Source organism: Coregonus clupeaformis, chromosome 6, assembly GCF_020615455.1.
Source record: "Coregonus clupeaformis isolate EN_2021a chromosome 6, ASM2061545v1, whole genome shotgun sequence".
Classification (NCBI taxonomy): domain Eukaryota; kingdom Metazoa; phylum Chordata; class Actinopteri; order Salmoniformes; family Salmonidae; genus Coregonus; species Coregonus clupeaformis.
In genome coordinates this window covers 23,347,213-23,369,065 of record NC_059197.1, presented here as the reverse complement: position 1 = coordinate 23,369,065, position 21,853 = coordinate 23,347,213, and the positions used below count along the sequence as shown (strand labels likewise).

Below are 21,853 nucleotides of genomic sequence, written 5' to 3'. Positions count from 1 at the left end.
TGTCCCAGTCTGTTGTCCCCACTTGCTTAAAGGTGTCCACCCTTGTTCCTGTACCCAAGAAAGCGAAGGTAACTAACCTAAATGACTATCTCCCCGTACCACCCACTTTTGTCATCATGAAGTGCTTTGAGAGGCTAGTTAAGGATCATATCAACTTACCCGACACCAGAGGTGGGACAAAGTCATTGTTATGCAAGTCACAAGTAAGTCTCAAGTCTTTGCCCTCGAGTCCCGAGTCAAGTCGAGTCAAAGATGAGGCAAGTCCCAAGTCGAGTCAAAAGTCAAAGCCATCAAGTCTCAAGTCGAGTCCAAAGTCCTACATTTTAGTTTCGAGTCATTTCAAGTCCTCTTAGCAAGCCTTTGCAAGTCATTACAAGTCCTCGTAGCAAGTCTTCTCGAGTCATAAGGCGCAAGTCCAAGTCAAGTTGCAAGTCTTTGTACATTTTGTCGAGTCGAGTCTGAAGTCATCAAATTCATGACTCGAGTCTGACTCGAGTCCAAGTCACATGACTCGAGTCCACACCTCTGCCCGACACCCTAGACCCACTACAATTTCACGGACAAAACAATCGCCATTGCACTGCATACTGCCCTATCCCACCTGGACAAGATAAATACCTATTTAAGAATGCTGTTCATTGACTACAGCTCAGCCTTCAACACCATAGTGCCCTCCAAGCTCATCACTAAGCTCAGGGCCTTGGGTCTGAACCCCTCCCTATGCAACTGGGTCTTAGACTTGCTGATGGGCCGACCGCAGGTGGTGAAGGTAGGCAACAACACCTCCGCCACGCTGATCCTCAACATGGAGACCCCACAGGGGTGTGTGCTCAGCCAACGCACGTCTCCAACTCAATCAAGTTTGCTGACAACAACAGTGGTAGGCCTGATTACCAACAGAGACAGCCTACAGGGAGGTGCCAGGAGCTGATCGTGGACTACAGGAGAACGCAGAGCAAGCACACCCCCATCCACATCGACGGGGCTGCAGTGGAGAGGGTCAAAAGCTTCAAGTTCCTCGGCGTGCACTTCGCTGACGACCTGAAATGGTCCCTCCATACCGACAGCATGGTGAAGAAGGTGCAACAGTGCCTCTTCAACCTCAGGAGGCTGAAGAAATGTGGATGAGACCCTCACGAACGTCTACAGATGCACCATCAAGAGCATTGTCAGACTGTATCACCAACGCCCGCAACCGCAGGGCTGTCCAGAGGGTGGTGCGGTCAGCCCAACGCATCATCGGGGGCACACTGCCTGCCCTCCAGGACATCTATAGCACCCGGTGTCACAGGAAGGCCAAGAAGATTATCAAGGGCCTAAGCCAGCTAGAAGGCGGAGACACTACAGGTGCATCAAAGCTGTGACCAAGAGACTGGTAAACCTCTAACTCCAGGCCATCAGACTGTTAAACAGTCATCACTAGCGGGCCTCCGCACAGGACCCTTCCCTGAACCTTAGACACTGTCACTAGCCGGCTACCACCGGGTACTCTACCTAGCCTGGGCAGCCGCTAGTGGGCGCTACGGATCTCCCACTATCATCTGGGCTTGATGTGACCAGCAGGTAATACACTCGTGCCCCCTGGCGCCCGGTTCGTACATAAAATATTCTCACCCTTACAAAAAAAGACTTGAACTGTACTCTAACTGCAGTTACACTGAAATTACTGCAGTAAAAAAAAAAGTATTTTGGATGCAGTATTTGCTGCATACTGCAGTTATACTGCACTTTAACTGCAGTTATACTGCAGTCTGTCTGCAATCTTTTTTCGTAAGGGTAGGCATAGGCCTACACACTTGTGATTTGAAACAATCCATAGCTATAATGATCCTCTGTGGCTAAGTCATGCTCCCTGGTGAAGTATTTTGAATGATTTAGACAGGAGTAATTACATAATTATGGCAAAACAAATTTACTTTAGGGGAATCCAGCATCCTAACAGCTCATTTATGCTTGATCCGAAAAAGTGGTTGGAGGCTCCTTATGGAGGGTGTGATGCAGTTGCGGAGCCTCTGGAAACATGCGGAGGCCAACTTGAGCTCCCAGCCGTATCCCTGTGCACCTCCCAAATTTTGTAACAATGCGGAGGTCTCCATATACAGTGGGGAAAAAATGTATTTAGTCAGCCACCAATTGTGCAAGTTCTCCCACTTAAAATGATGAGAGAGGCCTGTAATTTTCATCATAGGTACATGTCAACTATGACAGACAAATTTAGATATTTTTTCTCCAGAAAATCACATTGTAGGATTTTAAATGAATTTATTTGCAAAATATGGTGGAAAATAAGTATTTGGTCACCTACAAACAAGCAAGAGTTCTGGCTCTCACAGACCTGTAACTTCTTCTTTAAGAGGCTCCTCTGTCCTCCACTCGTTACCTGTATTAATGGCACCTGTTTGAACTTGTTATCAGTATAAAAGACACCTGTCCACAACCTCAAACAGTCACACTCCAAACTCCACTATGGCCAAGACCAAAGAGCTGTCAAAGGACACCAGAAACTAAATTGTAGACCTGCACCAGGCTGGGAAGACTGAATCTGCAATAGGTAAGCAGCTTGGTTTGAAGAAATCAACTGTGGGAGCAATTATTAGGAAATGGAAGACATAAAAGACCACTGATAATCTCCCTCGATCTGGGGCTCCACTCAAGATCTCACCCCGTGGGGTCAAAATGATCACAAGAACGGTGAGCAAAAATCCCAGAACCACACGGGGGGACCTAGTGAATGACCTGCAGAGAGCTGGGACCAAAGTAACAAAGCCTACCATCAGTAACACACTACGCCGCCAGGGACTCAAATCCTGCAGTGCCAGACGTGTCCCCTGCTTAAGCCAGTACATGTCCAGGCCCGTCTGAAGTTTGCTAGAGTGCATTTGGATGATCCAGAAGAGGATTGGGAGAATGTCATATAGTCAGATGAAACCAAAATAGAACTTTTTGGTAAAAACTCAACTCGTCGTGTTTGGAGGACAAAGAATGCTGACTTGCATCCAAAGAACACCATACCTACTGTGAAGCATGGGGGTGGAAACATCATGCTTTGGGGCTGTTTTTCTGCAAAGGGACCAGGACTACTGATCCGTGTAAAGGAAAGAATGAATGGGGCCATGTATCGTGAGATTTTGAGTGAAAACCACCTTCCATCAGCAAGGGCATTGAAGATGAAACGTGGCTGAGTCTTTCAGCATGACAATGATCCCAAACACACCGCCCGGGCAACGAAGGAGTGGCTTCGTAAGAAGCATTTCAAGGTCCTGGAGTGGCCTAGCCAGTCTCCAGATCTCAACCCCATAGAAAATCTTTGGAGGGAGTTGAAAGTCTGTGTTGCCCAGCGACAGCCCCAAAACATCACTGCTCTAGAGGAGATCTGCATGGAGGAATGGGCCAAAATACCAGCAACAGTGTGTGAAAACCTTGTGAAGACTTACAGAAAACGTTTGACCTGTGTCATTGCCAACAAAGGGTATATAACAAAGTATTGAGAAACTTTTGTTATTGACCAAATACTTATTTTTCCACCATAATTTGCAAATAAATTGATTAAAAATCCTACAATGTGATTTTCTGGATTTTTTTCTCTCTCATTTTGTCTGTCATAGTTGACATGTACCTATGATGAAAATTAAAGGCCTCTCTCATCTTTTTAAGTGGGAGAACTTGCACAATTGGTGGCTGACTAAATACTTTTTTCCCCCACTGTATCTCTGCATTGACATGATTGGTTGATGGTAGGTGGGGACAGGAGGTCCTGTGTAAACACAAACTCAGCTCTGCTCAACAGCTCTGCGCTGCTCCGCAAAGTGCCTAAAGTATGAATGCCCTGACTTCTGCAGAGGCCGTACCACCCCCACGGTGGGCCAGTATGAAAAATATATGCACTCACTAATTGTAAGTCTGGTAAATGACTAAAATGTCCAAAAATAAATAAACGCTGCACGGCCAACGCAGACAACGGATTGACCATGCAACGCCTTTAACAGTGCACTCGCCAACTTTAACCAATTCGCAAGAGTCTGAAACCAGAGATCTGTTGATAGATTAATTATTAATGACAAATTATTACACCCTGAAACTGTGTGGAATGTGTTAGAATGTGTGAATGTAGGACCAGTAAAGACTATGACATTGAGCTACTATTCAGCAATGTGAGTAAGGGTTAGGCCAGACAAAGGACAAGGAGAACTGTCTACAGACAACTGAGAAACCAAGATAAAGAGGCCTCCCAATTTAGGGAGGAGAGAAACTGTTATGAAACATGGTGCAGAATATTGTGAGAACGGCGATAACTGAGGAATGCAGGGAGTAGGCTATGATAAGAAAGTGTGTATGCGTGTGTGTGTGTGTGTGTATGTGTATGTGTGTATGGATGTGTGTATATGTGTGTGTATATGTGTGTGTGTGTGTGTGTGAACTGATGGTCAGGAGAGCAGTTTTAGAGTGGAAAACTACAGCCCGCCTACAGAGGGGAGGGATTTTTTGTATGAGTATAAAAGATGGACTCTGAAATTGTGATGGCAGAATTCTCAATGAATAAATATCTCTGACTATGCAGACCGGGACTCTGTCCGTTACTTAAATCCCAAAAGACTTACAAACTTTTGGGAGACGCACAGAGACACTGAAATAGTTTGTTAAATAATTCACATAACATCTGTATATAATGACGGGATTCTCATGTCTTCTCCCTAACAATGGGAGTCTTTGTCCCAAAGGCAGGAAGGCAGGCGATAAGCTTAGGTCTGCATATTATGCCCATAGAAACGCATTGGGCTAAAAGGCGCTGCATGGTCAATCTGAGTCTGCATTGGCTGTGCAGCATTTACTGTGATACAGCCTCTGCAGAAGTCAGGGCATCATACTTCTTGCGCAGAGATGTTGTGAAGGAAGTGAGTTGGTGTTTATCCAGGACCTCCCGCCCTCACCTACCGTCAACCAATTGTCAATGCGGAGCTATATGGAGACCTCCGCATTGTTACAAAATTTGAAAGGCTCACAGGGTGCAGTAGAGCTCAAATTGGTCTCTGCGTGCCTCTGGAGGATCCGCCATTGCGTCACACCATCCATACGGCGCCGCCAACCACATTTTCGTATCAAGCATAAATTGGCTCTATTCTGGACAGATTTTGACGAGTGAGCACTCTCGCTTCGCCTTTTCCTCTCTGCTGAAACTATGTCACTGGAGAAAGCATCCGAGTGAGCAAAACAGCGCCCCTCTATATGTAACAAATGTATCTGATGCTGTCTGGCCAAAAATTGTATGACATGCCATAATCCTTTGGTGCAGACAGCATCAGATACATGGTCTACACATACTGAGACAGAGGGGCACCGTTTCACTCGCTCGGGTGCCTGAACTTAGATTGATGAGTTTCTGTCGGCACGCGTCTCGTCAAATAAATTATTTATATTTTATTTGTACGGGAAAGAAGGTACGGTAGGGCAGGCCAGGCCCCCTAAGGCCAGCCCATAACGCCGGACCTGGGGGGAAAGAAGTAATACTGTCTACAAGACTTTATACATAACTAATATGATCTGTTTAGAACATCTTAAAATCCATGCCTTTTAAGATGCGTTTTCAGAGTTTCCTTTAAAGAAAATCTCCTCCCACACTTGGAGCACTGGTGAGGTTTCTCACCCATGTGAGTTAACATGTCTTTTAAGTTCCCTGAGAATGACAAAGCGTTTCGTGTGCAGGGTTATGGACATCTTCGTATATGAATCTGAAAATGGCATGCTGCTTTGAAACCCATTCCGCAATGTTCACAGATGAACGTGGACTTCAGGAAACAGCAGAGGGTGCACCCCCATATCCACATCGATGGGACCGCAGTGGAGAAGGTGGAAAGCTTCAGGTTCCTTGGCGTACACATCACTGACAAACTAAAATGGACCACCCACACAGACAGTGTGGTGAAGAAGGCGCAACAGAGCCTCTTCAACCTCAGGAGGCTAAATAAATTTGGCTTGGCACCTAAAACCCTCACAAACTTTTACAGATGCACAATTGAGAGCATCCTGTCGGGCTGTATCACCGCCTGGTACGGCAACTGCACCGCCCACAACCGCAAGGCTCTCCAGAGGGTGATGCGGTCTGCACAACGCATTACCAGGGGGCAAACTACCCACCCTCCAGGACACCTACATCACCCGATGTCACAGGGAGGCCAAAAAGATCATCAAGGACATCAACCACCCGAGCCACTGCCTGTTCACCCCGCTATCATCCAGAAGGCGAGGTCAGTACAGGTGCATCAAAGCTGGGACCGAGCTTCTATCTCAAGGCCATCAGACTGTTAAACAGCCATCACTTGCACATTAGAGGCTGCTGCCTATACAGTGATTTATAGTCCCCACATGGACTATAAATCACTGGCCACTTTAATAAATGGAACACTAGCCACTTTAATAATGTTTAAATATCTTGCATTACTCATCTCATATGTATATACTGTATTCTATACTATTCTACGGTATCTTAGTCACTTAATAATGTTTACAGATCTTGCATTACTCATCTCATATGTATATACTGTATTCTATACTATTCTACTGTATCTTAGTCCATGCCGCTCTGACATCGCTCGTCCATTTATGTACAGTACCAGCACAAGCATTTCGCTACACCCGCAATAACATCACAATGTGTGAATTCTTATGTTTTTCCAGGGAGTTGTGGTTTTGGTAAACATTCCCACAATGAGGGCAGCTTATTGTCTTGTTATCGGTTCTATAGGGGATAATTTTTGTGCTTGAGGGAAGGTTTTCCGTCCCAGATTCTTCAGTGTTGACGCTTCCGTTCATCCCCTTGGTACCTAGTCCTGATGTGTTGGTGGAGTTTTGCCATAATATGAGAGAATGGGCAGAGGGAGCAGGCAAGGACCTGGGATGCCATGTCACTATTCAAACCTGCAATGACAAAATTAGGAGGACAGATTGCTTAAGTGATGTTCTGCCCGGATGAACCAATTACCATTTGAGAAACAATTTTGAGTAACACTACTTTTAACAACTTGCTGATTACCAGGTATTTACTTACAAAGTACATAAAAAAGATAAGCATTATGATGTTATCAGTCATTTGGCAAAGGACACAAGAATGTACCAATTGTTATCAAGAATTTACTGATTCTGTTAATTTCCAAGTTGCTAATTACGATGAGGTACCAATTGTTGTGAAGAAATGTTATTTTAAATAACAGTGATAATAGGGCTGTAAAATAAAGTCTTCATTTTCCCAGTCTTCTTCGGTCTGCATATCTTCTTCCTCTTCCTCCTCCTCCTCCTCCTCCTCCTCTCTGCCTCCATTAGATGGTCCTTCTCTCTCTTCTCCATCTCCTGCTCTCTCTGTCCCATTCTTGAAGCATGTATCTCCATCTGAGTATGACCTCATTTTGTCAGAGCTGACCTGCTCAGAGCTAATGACAACTCTTATTGTTGGAGGGACAGGATGGTATCTGCAGTGTAGTAAGAAAAATAACCTAGGAAAGAGAGAACATATTGAGCCAATAAGTTACACTCTTGCCATACATTTTCTTCCACTACTTACCAGAAAAAGAATTTAACATACTTAGTATCAAATATATAATTCTGGATGGAGGCTTACTCTTTTTCAGGTTTCCATGATGCTGATGGTGCTGCAGAAGCGTCCTCAACTCTTCAGGGTCAAAGATGGCGTGTCCACATTCCTCCATGACACAGGGGGCAGCACTGAGCCATGCTGCTGTTTGACATTGAATTCAACGCTGTGTATCATTGGTAATGCTCCCTTCTCTGCATGCCAGAGCCTGGCGCATTGGGTAGGTGTTTTCCTTTAGCTCACCATAGTTCTCAGTCCTACATTTTTTAAAACCGTGATCAGCGGTCAGCATGCCAATTGCACGCTCCCTCAAAAAATCTGTGGCATTGCGTTGTGTGACACAACTGCCCATTTTAGAGTGGCCTTTTATTGTCCCCAGCACAAGGTGCAGCTGTGTAATGATCATGCTGTTTAATCAGCTTCTTGATATGCCTCACCTGTCAGGTGGATGGATTATCTTGGCAAAGGTGAAATGCTCACTAACAGGGATGTAACACATTATATATTTGAGTTTCTTCAAAGTAGCCACCCTTTGCCTTGATGACAGCTTTGCACACTCTTCGCATTCTCTCAACCAGCTTCATGAGGTAGTCACCTGGAATGCATTTCAGTTAACAGGTGTACCTTGTTAAAAGTTAATTTGTGGAATTTCTTTCCTTTTTAATGCGTTTCAGCCAATCAGTTGTGTTGTGACAAGGTAGGGGTGGTATACAGAAGATAGCCCTATTTGGTAAAAGACCGAGTCCATATTATGGCAAGAACAGCTCAAATAAGCAAAGAGAAACGACAGTCCATCATTACTTTAAGACACAAAGGTCTGTCAATCCGGAAAGATTTCACGAACTTTGAAAGTTTCTTCAAGTGCAGTCGTAAAAACCATCAAGAGCTATGATGAAACTGGCTCTCATGAGGACCGCCACAGGAAAGGAAGACCCAGAGTTACCTCTGCTGCAGAGGATAAATTCATTAGAGTTAACTGCACCTCAGATTGCAGCCCAAATAAATGCTTCACAGACTTCAAGTAACAGACACATCTCAACATCAACTGTTCAGAGGAGACTGTGTGAATCAGGCCTTCATGGTCGAATTGCTGCAAAGAAACCACTACTAAAGGACACCAATAAGAAGAAGAGACTTGCTTGGGCAAAGAAACATGAGCAATGGACATTAGATCGGTGGAAATATGTCCTTTGGTCTGATTTTTGGTTCCAACTGCCATGTCTTTGTGAGACGCAGAGTAGGTGAACGGATGATCTCCGCATGTGTGGTTCCCAACGTGAAGCATGGAGGAGGAGGTGTGATGGTGCTTTGCTGGTGACACTGTCTGTGATTTATTTAGAATTCAAGGCACACTTAACCAGCATGGCTACCACAGCATTCTGCAGCGATACGCCATCCAATCTGGTTTGCGCTTAATGGGACTATCATTTGTTTTTCAACAGGACCCAAAACACACATCCAGGCTGTGTAAGGGCTATTTGACCTAGGAGAGTGATGGAGTGCTGCATCAGATGACCTGGCCTGCACAATCCCCCGACCTCAACCCAATTGAGATGGTTTGGGATGAGTTGGACAGCAGAGTGAAGGAAAAGCAGCCAACAAGTGCTCAGCATATGTGGGAACTCCTTCAAGACTGTTGGAAAAGCATTCCTCATGAAGCTGGTTGAGAGAATGCCAAGAGTGTGCAAAGCTGTCATCAAGGCAACGGGTGGCTACTTTGAAGAATCTCAAATATAACATATATTTTGATTTGTTTAACACTGTTTTGATTACTACTTGATTCCATATGTGTTATTTCATAGTTTTGATGTCTTCACTATTATTCTACAATGTAGAAAATAGTAAAAATAAAGAAAAATCCTTGAATAAGTAGGTGTGTCCAAACTTTTGACTGGTACTGTGTATATATGTATATATCCACGCTATGAGGTTGGAATAATCCTGTGAAAATGATAATGCCCTTTCAGTTTAAGACCTGTTTGAAAAAGCTGCATGAAATTTCAGCCTGTTTTGGTGGGATGGAGTTTTGGCCTGCCTGGTGACACCACCAGGTGCTAAATTAGTTAATAGACCAATAAAAAGGGTTCCAAACCTCTATGCCAATAACAGCCAGTTTACCCCTTTTTTTTTTATAAGAGGCTATTTTTGTTTCTTTTTTACCATTTTAATTAAACTATCACAGTAAGGTGCTTAATTGTTACCCATAAATGATTTTTTATTGACATAAAAATGGCTGCATTGGACCTTTAACTTTTTTGCTGTAACCAAGATAATTGGGAATACCAAAGAGATTGATATCTAATCCCTTTCATCTGTGAGAATACTCTTATTTTGAAGGATTTGAGAAAAACAACGTAACCCGGAAGTGATTTGTGATTCGTTGTTGCTGACCTGGAGGCTTCAATAAGGAGGCTATCGCGGTCCACTTTTATCACAGATAGAACAATGAGACAGATACTTCACCGGATGTATAGATATGACGCATCCGGTTGGCGTTTCCACTCACTACCATATTTGAGAGGAAGCCCAATGGCTAGCAGTGGGAGAAGATGGAACGAGATGTGTTTTGGCAAATAGGATCACGCTAGCTCCTGCTTGGCTCTGTCTACCTCATTGCTTGTTCTGCCCACTATGGCTCATTTGTTCCCATTTGAAACGACAGGCTGTGGTGTATCTTGGTTTAGTGAAACATCTTTGCTTTTAACGAACCGAGCCGTGCTAGGCAGAATATTGTGAAAAGGGTATTCTATAAACTTCTACAAATAGCAAATAAATAACCATGGAAAACAAAAAATCTCTGTCCGGCGCATGTCAATGGACACCTGAGGAGATAGTGGCATTGTTAACACGCTGGGCAGACGGGAGTGTTCAAGAGCAGCTTCTCTCCGCAGTGAGAAACGAGAGAGTCTTTACCAAACTGAGTTCAGAGCTTGCTGCCCTAGGCTTTATCAAAACATCGACACAGTGCAGGTGGAAAATAAAAAAGCTGAAACAGGAATACAAAAAAATCAAAGACAAAAAAAACAAGAATGCCGCCGCCTGTCATGGAAGATGGTTTGCCATCATGGAAAGTGTCCTCGGTCATCAACCAAGTACCTTATTGGAGTCTGGGTTGGTAATACATTCTCCAAATATTTTGGAGTCCAAGCCTGATTCCCCACCAGAGGAGGAAGGTCCCGGTAATTTAGACTAATGTCCCTTTTCCAATGTTGGGTTTTACACAATAATGTATATAAACCCTGGATTGCTGATGGTACGTATTGGCCAATAAGAGGCTTTGAAGCCACCGGTCGGCCATATTGGCACTCCCCGGTAGGAGCAGTCCTCCATAGGATTGAATGGAAATTTTACAGTATTTCAATGAAATGTTTAAAGGACAGAATTACATGTATTTAAGTATTTTTGTGTTCTAGTGGACAGTAACATTAGTAATATATACTTTAAAGAAAATGTTTTTATTTTATGTTTAGTGCATAATATAATTTAAAAGTATGCATTAAGGTGTCTGTAATAAAATAAATGTGGCAAAAACGAATGTAGACATTATTAAATGCATTTCTATAGCTTCCAAAATAAAAAAAATTACAACGTGGAGGAGTGCCAAGATGGAGGCACGGTGGCTTCAACACAGCGCCCACTATCAGTGATCTAGTGTATATATAAATAATTGGTTTACACTGGCTCTTGGCCTGCATTTCCACCCCTGGAGGCCAGGTAACAAAGTATTGGGCCATGGCCTATTTTTCATCATGCTGACAGGATGTGACTTTCCATGCGGTTCCCACAGTGGAGGCTGGTGGGGGGAGTTATAGGAGGACGGGCTGATTGGAATAGCTGGATTGGATTTAATGGAACGGAGTCAAACGTGATTTCCATATGTTTGATGCCGTTCCGTTTATTCCATTCCAGCCATTACTCCTCCCACCAGCCTCCACTGGTTTCCCAGTGTTATTAGCTAAGTAACATTAGGAAATGGTGAATGGTGTTTCCATAGCTAAAGCTACTTGCAAGTGTAGGCTAACACGGCGTATGTGAGCAATATACAGCTCTGACCAGAGGCCCAGGCTTTTGTGGCACAGTCTGTTAGGTGCTCACATCTGCACCGTAAAAGCCATGATGCAGTTCATTCTTCTTTCCTGCTACATTGGTAGCAGCGGTGGGAATGAAGCAGCTTTGTGCCACATAGGCTAAGTCCAGGCCTCTGGGCAGAGGCAGTACAGTACAAAGCTCACATGCCATGTTACACAAGCTTTGCTAGTTATTGTGTCCCTGTTTTTGTGAGTACTCATGTTGTCTGGTGCTTCCACAGACAAGTCTCCATCCAGTTGGATGCCTGATGAGGTCCAAGGTCTCTTTAGTCACCGTTCAGGGTCTGGGGGGATAAATTCAGCTTCTAGGCTGTTGGAGTCGGCTGATTCCCCTCAAAAAGCAGAAGATTATGGTAAGCTGTGAAACACTGATCCATTACATTTTTAGTAAGCCTAAATGGCCTACGACCTTACTGGATAACATTTTATCTGTGTTTACTAGTGTCTTTCAACTAATCTGGTACATTCACAGATGAGTCTCCATTCCGCTGGACGCCTGAGGAGGTCCATGCATTGTTAACACTCTGGGCAGACAGGAGTGTTCAGGAGCAGCTTCTCTCAGCAGTGAGAAACGAGAGAGTCTTTACCAAACTTAGTTCAGAGCTCGCTTCCCTGGGGTTTAACAGGTCGTCAAAGAGGTGCAGAGAGAAAATAAAAAAGCTGAAACAAGAGTATCATAAAATCAAGGACGACAAGAAGAAGAGGAGCTACAACCGCCGTAGAGAAAGATGGTTTGCCATCATGGATAGTGTCCTCTGTCACCAACCAAGTACTTTGGTAATAGATTCAGATGGAAAGACTTTGGAGTCAACTCAACCTGATTCACCACAAGAAGTTGAAGATTCTTGTAAGTTAAGCTGTCTAGTACAGCATCAACACTAGTGCACATTTTTAAAACACTAACTTGGCCTGCGACTGGAAGCTCGGAAGTTAATATTGTTTGTCAACTGATCTGTTGCTTCCCCAGACAAATCTCCATCCAGTTTGACATCTGATGAGGTCCATGGTTTCCTTGGTCACCGACTAGGAACCTCAGCTGCTATGATAAATTCACCTGCTATGCGGTTGGAGTTGACTGATTCCCCTCTAGAAGCAGAACATAATGGTAAGTTATCTAGTAGTCTTTCTGAACCTTTTTAAAGGACTCAATGTCTGCTAACCATCTGAGGGACCAGACAGTAAAATTGTCAGAAGTTGAGAAACACTTATCTACACTGAACAAAAATATAAACGCAACATGTAAAGTGTTGGTCCCATGTTTCATGAGCTGAAATAAAAGATCCCAGTAGTTTTCCATATGCACAAAAAGCTTATTTCTCTCAAATGTTGTGCACAAATTTGTTTACATCCCTGTTAGTGTGCATTTCTCCTTTGCCAAGATAATCCATCCACCTGACAGGTGTGGCATATCAAGAAGCTGATTAAACAGCATGATCATTACACAGGTGCACCTTGTGCTGGGGACAATAAAAGGCCACTAAAATGTGAAGTTTTGTAACACAAAACAATGCCACAGATGTCTTAAGTTTTGAGGGAGCGCACAATTGGCATGCTGACTGCAGGAATGTCCACCAGAGCTGTTGCCAGATAATGTAATGTTAATTTCTCTACCATAAGCCGCCTCCAATGTCGTTTTAGAGAATTTGGCAGTACATCCAACCGGCCTCACAACCGCAGACCATGTGTATGGCGTCCTGTGGTTGAGCGGTTTGCTGATGTCAACGTTGTGAACAGAGTGTCCCATGGTGGCGGTGGGGTTATGGTATGGGCAGGCATAAGCTACGGCAGGTAGCTTAGTGGGTAAGAGCGTTGTGCCAGTAACCGAAAGGTCGCTGGTTCTAATCCCCGAGCCGACTAGGTGAAAAATCTGTCGATGTGCCCTTGAGCAAGGCACTTAACCCTAATTGCTCCTGTAAGTCGCTCTGGATAAGAGCGTCTGCTAAATGACTAAAATGTAAATGTAAATGTAAACACAATTGCATTTTATCGATAGAAATTTGAATGCACAAAAATACCGCAACGAGATCCTGAGGCCAATTTTTCTTAAGGTATCTGTGACTAACAGATCCATATCTGTATTCCCATTCATGTGAAATCTATAGATTAGGGCCTAGTGAATTCATTTAAATTGACTGATTTTCTCATATGACCTGTAACTCAGTAAAATCTTTGAAATTGTTGCATGTTTCGTTTATTTTTGTTCAGTATAGTACACCTTTCTGGAAAACGGTATAAACTTGCTAGCTAACATTGTTTGCCAGTTTGTAAGTGCTTTTAGCTGATCTGGTGCATTCACAGATGAATCTCGAGCCATCTGGTCACCTGAGGAGGTCCATGCGTTGTTAACACTCTGGGCAGATGGGAGTGTTCAGGAGCAGCTTCTCTCCGCAGTGAGAAACAAGAGAGTCTTTACCAAACTGAGTTCTGAGCTCGCTGCCCTCGGATCTACGAAGACCTCTAAACAGTGCAGAGAGAAAATAAAAAAGCTGAAACAGGAATACAAAAAAATCAAGAACCACACTAGCAAAAATAGTTCCAACATTAGTGGAAGAAGATGGTTTGCTATCATGGATGCTGTCCTCAGTCAGCGAACAAGAACTTCAATGCTTTTGGAGTCGACTCAGCTTAAGTCCTTGCCAGAGGCAGAAGACTCTGGTAAATGAAGCTGTACTATACATTTTCAAAATGGTAACTTGGCCCGATATGTTGTTTGTGTGAGTGCTTTTAAAATGGTGGCTGGCTTCATAAATATTTGCTGAAGCTGACTAGTATCCCAAACCCTAGCTAAATACATTTTAGATCTAACCTATACAATATTTTAGGTTTAAACTTATTTTCTTGTTTGTGTTTCCCACTGTAGGTCCCCATTTAACTCTCTCCTCCCTGCGTCTCCTTGCTCCACCACTACGCCTGATGTCAGCATTCTTGTGGCAAGTGGCTCAGCAGCATCTTGTAAAGCATTATGGGAAACTGGAGGAGTTTGTAACTTTGGTGACAGAGATGGTTCCAGAGCTGCTCAGTTCCAGGCAGAGGACCCAACTCCTCCTGGGTCTGAGAGCAAGGGTGAGAGAGGTGGAAATGCAGAGGATTCCGATAGAAGTATGGGCAGCAACTATTTGCAAATATAAACGCAACATGCAACAATTTCAAAGATTTTACTGAGTTACAGTTCATATAAGGAAATCAGTCAATTGAAATAAATTAATTAGGCCTTAATCTATAGATTTCACATGACTGAGAATACAGATATGCGTCTGTTGGTCACAGATACCTTAAAAAAAAAAGTAGGGCCGTGGATCAGAAAACCAGTCAGTATCTGGTGTGACCACCATTTGCCTCATGCAGCGCGACACATCTCCTTCGCAGAGTTGATCAGGCTGTTGATTGTGGCCTGTGAAATCTTGTCCCTCTCCTCTTCAATGGCTATGCGAAGTTGCTGGATATTGGCAGGAACTGGAACACGCTGTCGTACACATCGATCCAGAGCATCGCATACATGCTCAATGGGTGACATGTCTGGTGAGTATGCAGGCCATGGATGAACTGTGACATTTTCATCTTCCAGGAATTGTGTACAGCATTATCATGCTGAAACATGAGGTGATGGCGGCGGATGAATGGCATGACAATGGGCCTCAGGATCTCGTCACGGTATCTCTGTGCATTCAAATTGCCATCGATAAAATGCAATTGTGTTTGTTGTCTGTAGCTTATGGCTGCCCATACCATAACCCCACTGCCACCATGGGGCACTCTGTTCACAACGCTGACATCAGCAAACCGCTCACCCACACGATGCCATCTGCCCGGTGTAGTTGAAACTGGGATTAATCCGTGAAGAGCACACTTCTCCAGCATGCTAGTGACCATCGAAGGTGAGCATTTGCCCACTGAAGTCGGTTACGACGCCGATCTGCAGTCAGGTCAAGACTGGTGAGGACAGAGATGAGCTTCCCTGAGACGGTTTCTAACAGTTTGTGCAGAAATTCTCTGGTTGTGCAAACCCACAGTTTCATCAGCTGTCCGGGTGGCTATTCTCTAAAATGACATTGGAGGCGGCTCATGGTAGAGAAATGAACATTCAATTATCTGGCAACAGCTCTGGTGAACATTCCTGCAGTCAACATGCCAATTGCACACTCCCTCAAAACGTGAGACATCTGTGGCATTGTGTTGTGTGACAAAACTGCACATTTTTGTGGCCTTTTATTGTCCCCAGAACAAGGTGCACCTGTGTAATGATCATGCTGTTTAATCCACTTCTTGATATGCCACACCTGTCAGGTGGATGGGTTATCTTGGCAAAGGAGACATGCTCACTAACAGGGATGTAACACATTTGTGCTCAACATTTGAGAGAAATAAGCTTTTTGTGTGTATGGAAAACTTCTGGGATCTTTTATTTCAGCTCATGAAACATGGGACCAACACTTTACATGTTGTGTTTATATTTTTGTTCAGTGTAGTATGTTTTCCCCTGGTGCTGCCTCACGTCAACCTCTTTTTCAGCTGGTTCTGGAGTTATGTCGCAATGATAGCACAGCTGACCTCGTAACCATCCAGCCTCACCTGGATAAAATCCATTATTTGACAGAATTCTCTGTACACAAAGAGGTACGTTTAACTTATTTTGGCAACATTTTAAAGTAATATTTGAAGGAAATATGAACGTTTTCAGCCTTATGTTGAGGTTGAGTTCATGTCTGACGTAATTCGTTTTGTTTGTTTATGCTTACTGACAGAGTAATGATGATGAGTTGGAGGCTACAGAGTCTAACTTTGTGGAGTTGGTCCAAACCCTGCTGGAAGACCCTTCTGAGAGGGAGCACTTCTTCCAGGTAAGAGATCTTTCTGGTTCGTGACTTTCAGGTGCCTATTGCTTGTATCAGCATTGGCACAGGACTTTGTCATAAATTATACATTTTTCAGGAGGTGTTCCCAGTACACTACGGCCCTCGGTATGACACAGCACTGCAGGTACTGGTATGGGAGTTCCTCTCCAGACTGGAGGAGCTGCTTCCTGTACCAGACTTCACACAGGTACAGATTGAAACATCACAGTATGAGTTTGATCCCTTTAGTCTACACTAGGTTTTATGCCCAAAAAATTGTTTGCTCTCTTACAAAGATGGCCAGAGTACAACTGAATGGAAAACACTACACTGCTCAAAAAAATAAAGGGAACACTAAAATAACACATCCTAGATCTGAATGAATGAAATAATCTTATTAAATACTTTTTTCTTTACATAGTTGAATGTGCTGACAACAAAATCACAAAAAAATGATCAATGGAAATCAAATTTATCAACCCATGGTGGTCTGGATTTGGAGTCACACTCAAAATTAAAGTGGAAAACCACACTACAGGCTGATCCAACGTTGATGTAATGTCCTTAAAACAAGTCAAAATGAGGCTCAGTAGTGTGTGTGGCCTCCACGTGCCTGTATGACCTCCCTACAACGCCTGGGCATGCTCCTGATGAGGTGGTGGATGGTCTCCTGAGGGATCTCCTCCCAGACCTGGACTAAAGCATCCGCCAACTCCTGGACAGTCTGTGGTGCAATATGGCGTTGGTGGATGGAGCGAGACATGATGTCCCAGATGTGCTCAATTGGATTCAGGTCTGGGGAACGGGCGGGCCAGTCCATAGCATCAATGCCTTCCTCTTGCAGGAACTGCTGACACACTCCAGCCACATGAGGTCTAGCATTGTCTTGCATTAGGAGGAACCCAGGGCCAACCGCACCAGCATATGAGCTCACAAGGGGTCTGAGGATCTCATCTCGGTACCTAATGGCAGTCATGGAGGGCTGTGCGGCCCCCCAAAGAAATGCCACCCCACACCATGACTGACCCACCGCCAAACCGGTCATGCTGGAGGATGTTGCAGGCAGCAGAACGTTCTCCACGGCGTCTCCAGACTCTGTCACGTCTGTCACATGTCAGTGTGAACCTGCTTTCATCTGTGAAGAGCACAGGGCACTAGTGGCGAATTTGCCAATCTTGGTGTTCTCTGGCAAATGCCAAACGTCCTGCACGGTGTTGGGCTGTAAGCACAACGCCCACCTGTGGACGTCGGGCCCTCATACCACCCTCATGGAGTCTGTTTCTGACCGTTTGAGCAGACACATGCACATTTGTGGCCTGCTGGAGGTCATTTTGCAGGGCTCTGGCAGTGGTCCTCCTGCTCCTCCTTGCACAAAGGGTTGTTGCCCTCCTACGGCCTCCTCCACGTCTCCTGATGTACTGGCCTGTCTCCTGGTAGCGCCTCCATGCTCTGGACACTACGCTGACAGACACAGCAAACCTTCTTGCCACAGCTCGCATTGATGTGCCATCCTGGATGAGCTGCACTACCTGAGCCACTTGTGTGGGTTGTAGACTCCGTCTCATGCTACCACTAGAGTGGTGACCAAAACATCAGCCAGGAAGCATAGGAACTGAGAAGTGGTCTGTGGTCACCACCTGCAGAACCACTCCTTTATTGGGGGTGTCTTGCTAATTGCCTATAATTTCCACCTGTTGTCTATTCCATTTGCACAACAGCATGTGAAATGTATTGTCAATCAGTGTTGCTTCCTAAGTGGACAGTTTGATTTCACAGAATTGTGATTGACTTGGAGTTACATTGTGTTGTTTAAGTGTTCCCTTTATTTTTTTGAGCAGTGTATATTACATTTTAGGTATTTCCATGTGTGTAAAACATCAGGTGTCTGGCATAGTGTATTTTAACACTATATTCCCCTGCTCCTCAGACGGCAGCATGGCTCGGTGCAGGCCCCTCTGTCATGGAGGAATGTGGACACGCCATCTTTGACCCTGAAGAGCTGAAGACACTTCTGCAGCACCATCAGCATCATGGAAACCTGAAAAAGAGTAAGTCTCCATCCAGAGCAAACCAAACTCCTGTCATTTGAACTTGATAATGCTGGTGTTCGGAGTTGGACTACACAGCCAGTCAGTGGCAATCATTTTAGCTGTAATGGTAAGGAAAACAGTGCTGAAAAATATAGCAAGAGTAACTTGTTTGTATAACTTGTGCTGTCTTTCGTAGGTTATTTCTCTTACTACACTGCAGATACCATCCTGTCCACACTGTCCCTCCCTCCAACAATAAGAGTTGTCATTGGCTCTGAGCAGGCCAGCTCTGACAAAACGAGAGATGGAGGACAACCTAATGGGGGCAGAGTGGAGGATGAGGAAGAAGAGGAAATGGAAGATCGACAGAGTGATGAAGACTGCAATGAAATAAGTTATACAGGGCAGGATTTGGAGCAACAGGAGCAGATGGGCATTTCAACGGCAGAGACTTCTGCGCTGTGTATCCCAGTGCCCAGTAACGGTAAGGGAATTTAAATACTGATCTCATGTTAACAAATGATTGATAACATCACCTGTTATACAATCTACACTCCTGATCTTGTCATTGCAGGATTGAATAGTGACATGTCATCCCAGGTCCTCGCCTGCTCCCTCTGCCCATTCTCTCATAGTGAAATTGCAAAACTCCACCAGCACATCAGGATTAGGCATCGAGGAGAGGACCGGAAGCTTTTATGTGCTAAGGAATCTGGGACTGATAACCCCTTTCCCTCAAGCAGCACTAAAATAATCCCCTATGCGCCAACAATCAAGACTCACAAATGCACTCATTGTGGGAAGGTTTTCAAATGCTCCAAAACCCTGAAAGTACATATAGGAATTCACACATTGCCATTCCATTGTAACCAATGTGAGAAAAGATTTTCTTCCAGGTGTGGTCTGAAAAAACATCAGCGAGTTCACACAGGGGAAAGACCATTCAAATGCTCTCACTGTGACCGAAGATTCATGTGTGCAGGTTCACTCAAATGGCATGTGCGCACACACACTGGGGAGCGTCCCTACTGTTGCACTATTTGTGGGAAAACATCTGTCCAACATCTAGCAAGACACATGCGGATGCATGCAGGGGAGAAAAACTATTTATGTAGCATCTGTGGTAAGGCATTCCTTAGCTCAGGAGAACTGCGGCTGCATACACGATCGCACACAGGAGAATGTCCCTACACCTGTAAACGTTGTGGAAAGGGCTTCAAAGCATCATGCCATCTAACACTTCATATGCGATCTCACACAGGAGAGCGTCCATACCCCTGCACCCTGTGCACAAAACGTTTTACTACGGCAAGAGGCCTTAAGAGACACACACTTACTCACACTGGCGAAAAACCTCACCAGTGCTACAAGTGTGGGAAGAGATTTTCTATAAGGGGAAATCTGAATACACATCTTAAAAGTCATAGATTTTAGGATGGGATTCTGCAGGTGCAGTCATTAAATACTGAAAACAAGTATTGTGATTAACGATTCCCTGTGCATTTTGTTTTGAACAACCTAAAACCTGTGAACAATGTGAGGGGTTAATCAATATCCTGCCAATGATCATGCTATACTGTTAATATGGTGAGTCCATGCCTCTAGATTCAACCTAGCCCAAGATTAACTCTTAAGGAGCCTACCCTTACTCCTTAAGGTCCAAATATGTTTTTTGCCGAGGTAGACTGGCTCTGGCAGCCAAAACAGCCAAATACTCCATCAAACGTGAATCGATTCTCAATTGCGATACGGTTCTAGAAACATAACGCCCTTTATGTTAATATCACAAAATAATTTCACAAATGCAAACTATACACTTACTGTACACTGTTTTAAACCGCTTTATCACAGTTGCAGCCAACAGTATTTTTCATTGACAACACGTTTCTGGCGGCCTTCTGTTACACACAGGTGTACAGAGCATGCTAGATGGCTAATTAGCACAGGTGGTCCCTCTGTCTCCCATTAACACGACCTGTAACATGGAGATATGGCTGTGTGGGAACCCTAACCCTATAGAGGTGTGTATCAATTTAACTGTTTTTTGAAAATTATTTCTCGCTGATATGAAAGATAAGGTCCTTCTGCTTCCAAAAGCATACCGCAAACGATGCAGGTTAATGTTAAGACCGAGCCTCGGTGCTCTTAACAAAACTCCCCCTTACAGAAGAGGTCCAAACCTTTGTCCAATTACTTTTATGTGTAATGTAATGGAACTTGGAGTCATGATCAAAGGCTAGATTCAACTCTACGTTCATGGGCACAACATAAAAAATTAATAAAATAAACTGTAATGCAATTATCACTTATGAATAAACACAAACCAATTCAATATTGATGAATATAAAATGATGTAAAGGGGGACCTTTACTTAGAAGGAAATATTTTGGCCGGAAGTGATTGCCACGTCTCCAGGAAGAAGACGCTTTGAGGTATGAGTTCATTTATTTAATTTGTGTGACTAACAAATACATTTTTGCCTATAATATGTAACATTTTCGACTGTGAAAATAGTTTTGGTATTATAGTAATTTACGTCTCAAGACAACAACTGAAGTAACTTGATCCAAACATATTTCCGTGGTTGTTGTAGCCTATATTTTCCCAGTGTCACTAACTAGCTACTTAGCATAGCTAGCTAGCTACCTTGCTAACTAGCGACGTCAACATGCAATAGGTTACTGTAGTTTATAATTCGTAATTCATAGTCATAAACATTGAACAATTAATTGTAGCTAACTAGTTATGTTTTTATAAACTCACGCCAGCCAGCTAGCTAGCTATTACACACTTTACTTGCTAGCTAAGTTAGTTCTCGAGAACCCAAGGTGGTTTACACAGCCGGTCAATGTAATCCAATGGAGTTGGAGTCATGAATAAGGGTTACTTGCCATCAGCTTTTTGTTAGCTTGCATACCGGTTAGTTAGCTAACGTTAGCGTGTGGGAGATGTTGCCACTAGCTGTCAGTCAGTGACAATCAATAACCAACTAATGCTCTTCCTACAGTTGATAAGAGGCAAAACCCTAAAAAAACGTATTTGCTGGTCATGTCCTCAGGTTGTCTGGTCGATTCAAAAGTGAATGAGATGGCAACGAATGGGGCAAGCTGTGAACAACCACAGAAGCGAGGAACCAAAGACAAACAGAATGGACATTTTGCAGGTCGGTTTTGAAACTTCTCCAAGTGAACCAGCATTAGGCTGTTTATGGAGAACAGATAAACAATTTGACCAAGGAAGGAGAAGTGTTGCTATTGGTATGCAGAAACTGCAAACATTATCTTGGCAATTCTTCTTACATTTTTACATTTACATTTTAGT

At 43.9% G+C, this 21,853-nt stretch overlaps 2 protein-coding genes across 2 annotated transcripts in view; both read left to right on the top strand.

Annotated features, from left to right (window-relative positions):
- The first annotated feature begins 10,112 nt into the window (after positions 1 to 10,112).
- LOC121568012 lies at positions 10,113 to 20,016 on the top strand. The gene is made up of 12 exons (XM_041878492.1): positions 10,113 to 10,761; positions 11,892 to 12,023; positions 12,143 to 12,517; positions 12,638 to 12,775; positions 13,969 to 14,325; positions 14,531 to 14,733; positions 16,180 to 16,284; positions 16,413 to 16,508; positions 16,600 to 16,710; positions 18,430 to 18,550; positions 18,729 to 19,016; positions 19,107 to 20,016. The coding sequence occupies exons 1-12, from the start codon at positions 10,362 to 10,364 to the stop codon at positions 19,964 to 19,966; spliced, it is 3,186 nt and encodes a 1,061-aa protein (XP_041734426.1). The 5' UTR covers positions 10,113 to 10,361; the 3' UTR covers positions 19,967 to 20,016.
- A 78-nt stretch (positions 20,017 to 20,094) lies between these two features.
- LOC121568013 (vacuole membrane protein 1) overlaps positions 20,095 to 21,853 on the top strand; it is a 30,129-nt gene continuing 28,370 nt past the window's right edge. The window contains exons 1-2 of the mRNA XM_041878493.2: positions 20,095 to 20,964; positions 21,591 to 21,695. Of these exons, the coding sequence (XP_041734427.1) occupies positions 21,620 to 21,695 (76 nt within the window). The 5' untranslated portion in view covers positions 20,095 to 20,964; positions 21,591 to 21,619. The remainder of the gene's footprint in view (positions 20,965 to 21,590; positions 21,696 to 21,853) is intronic.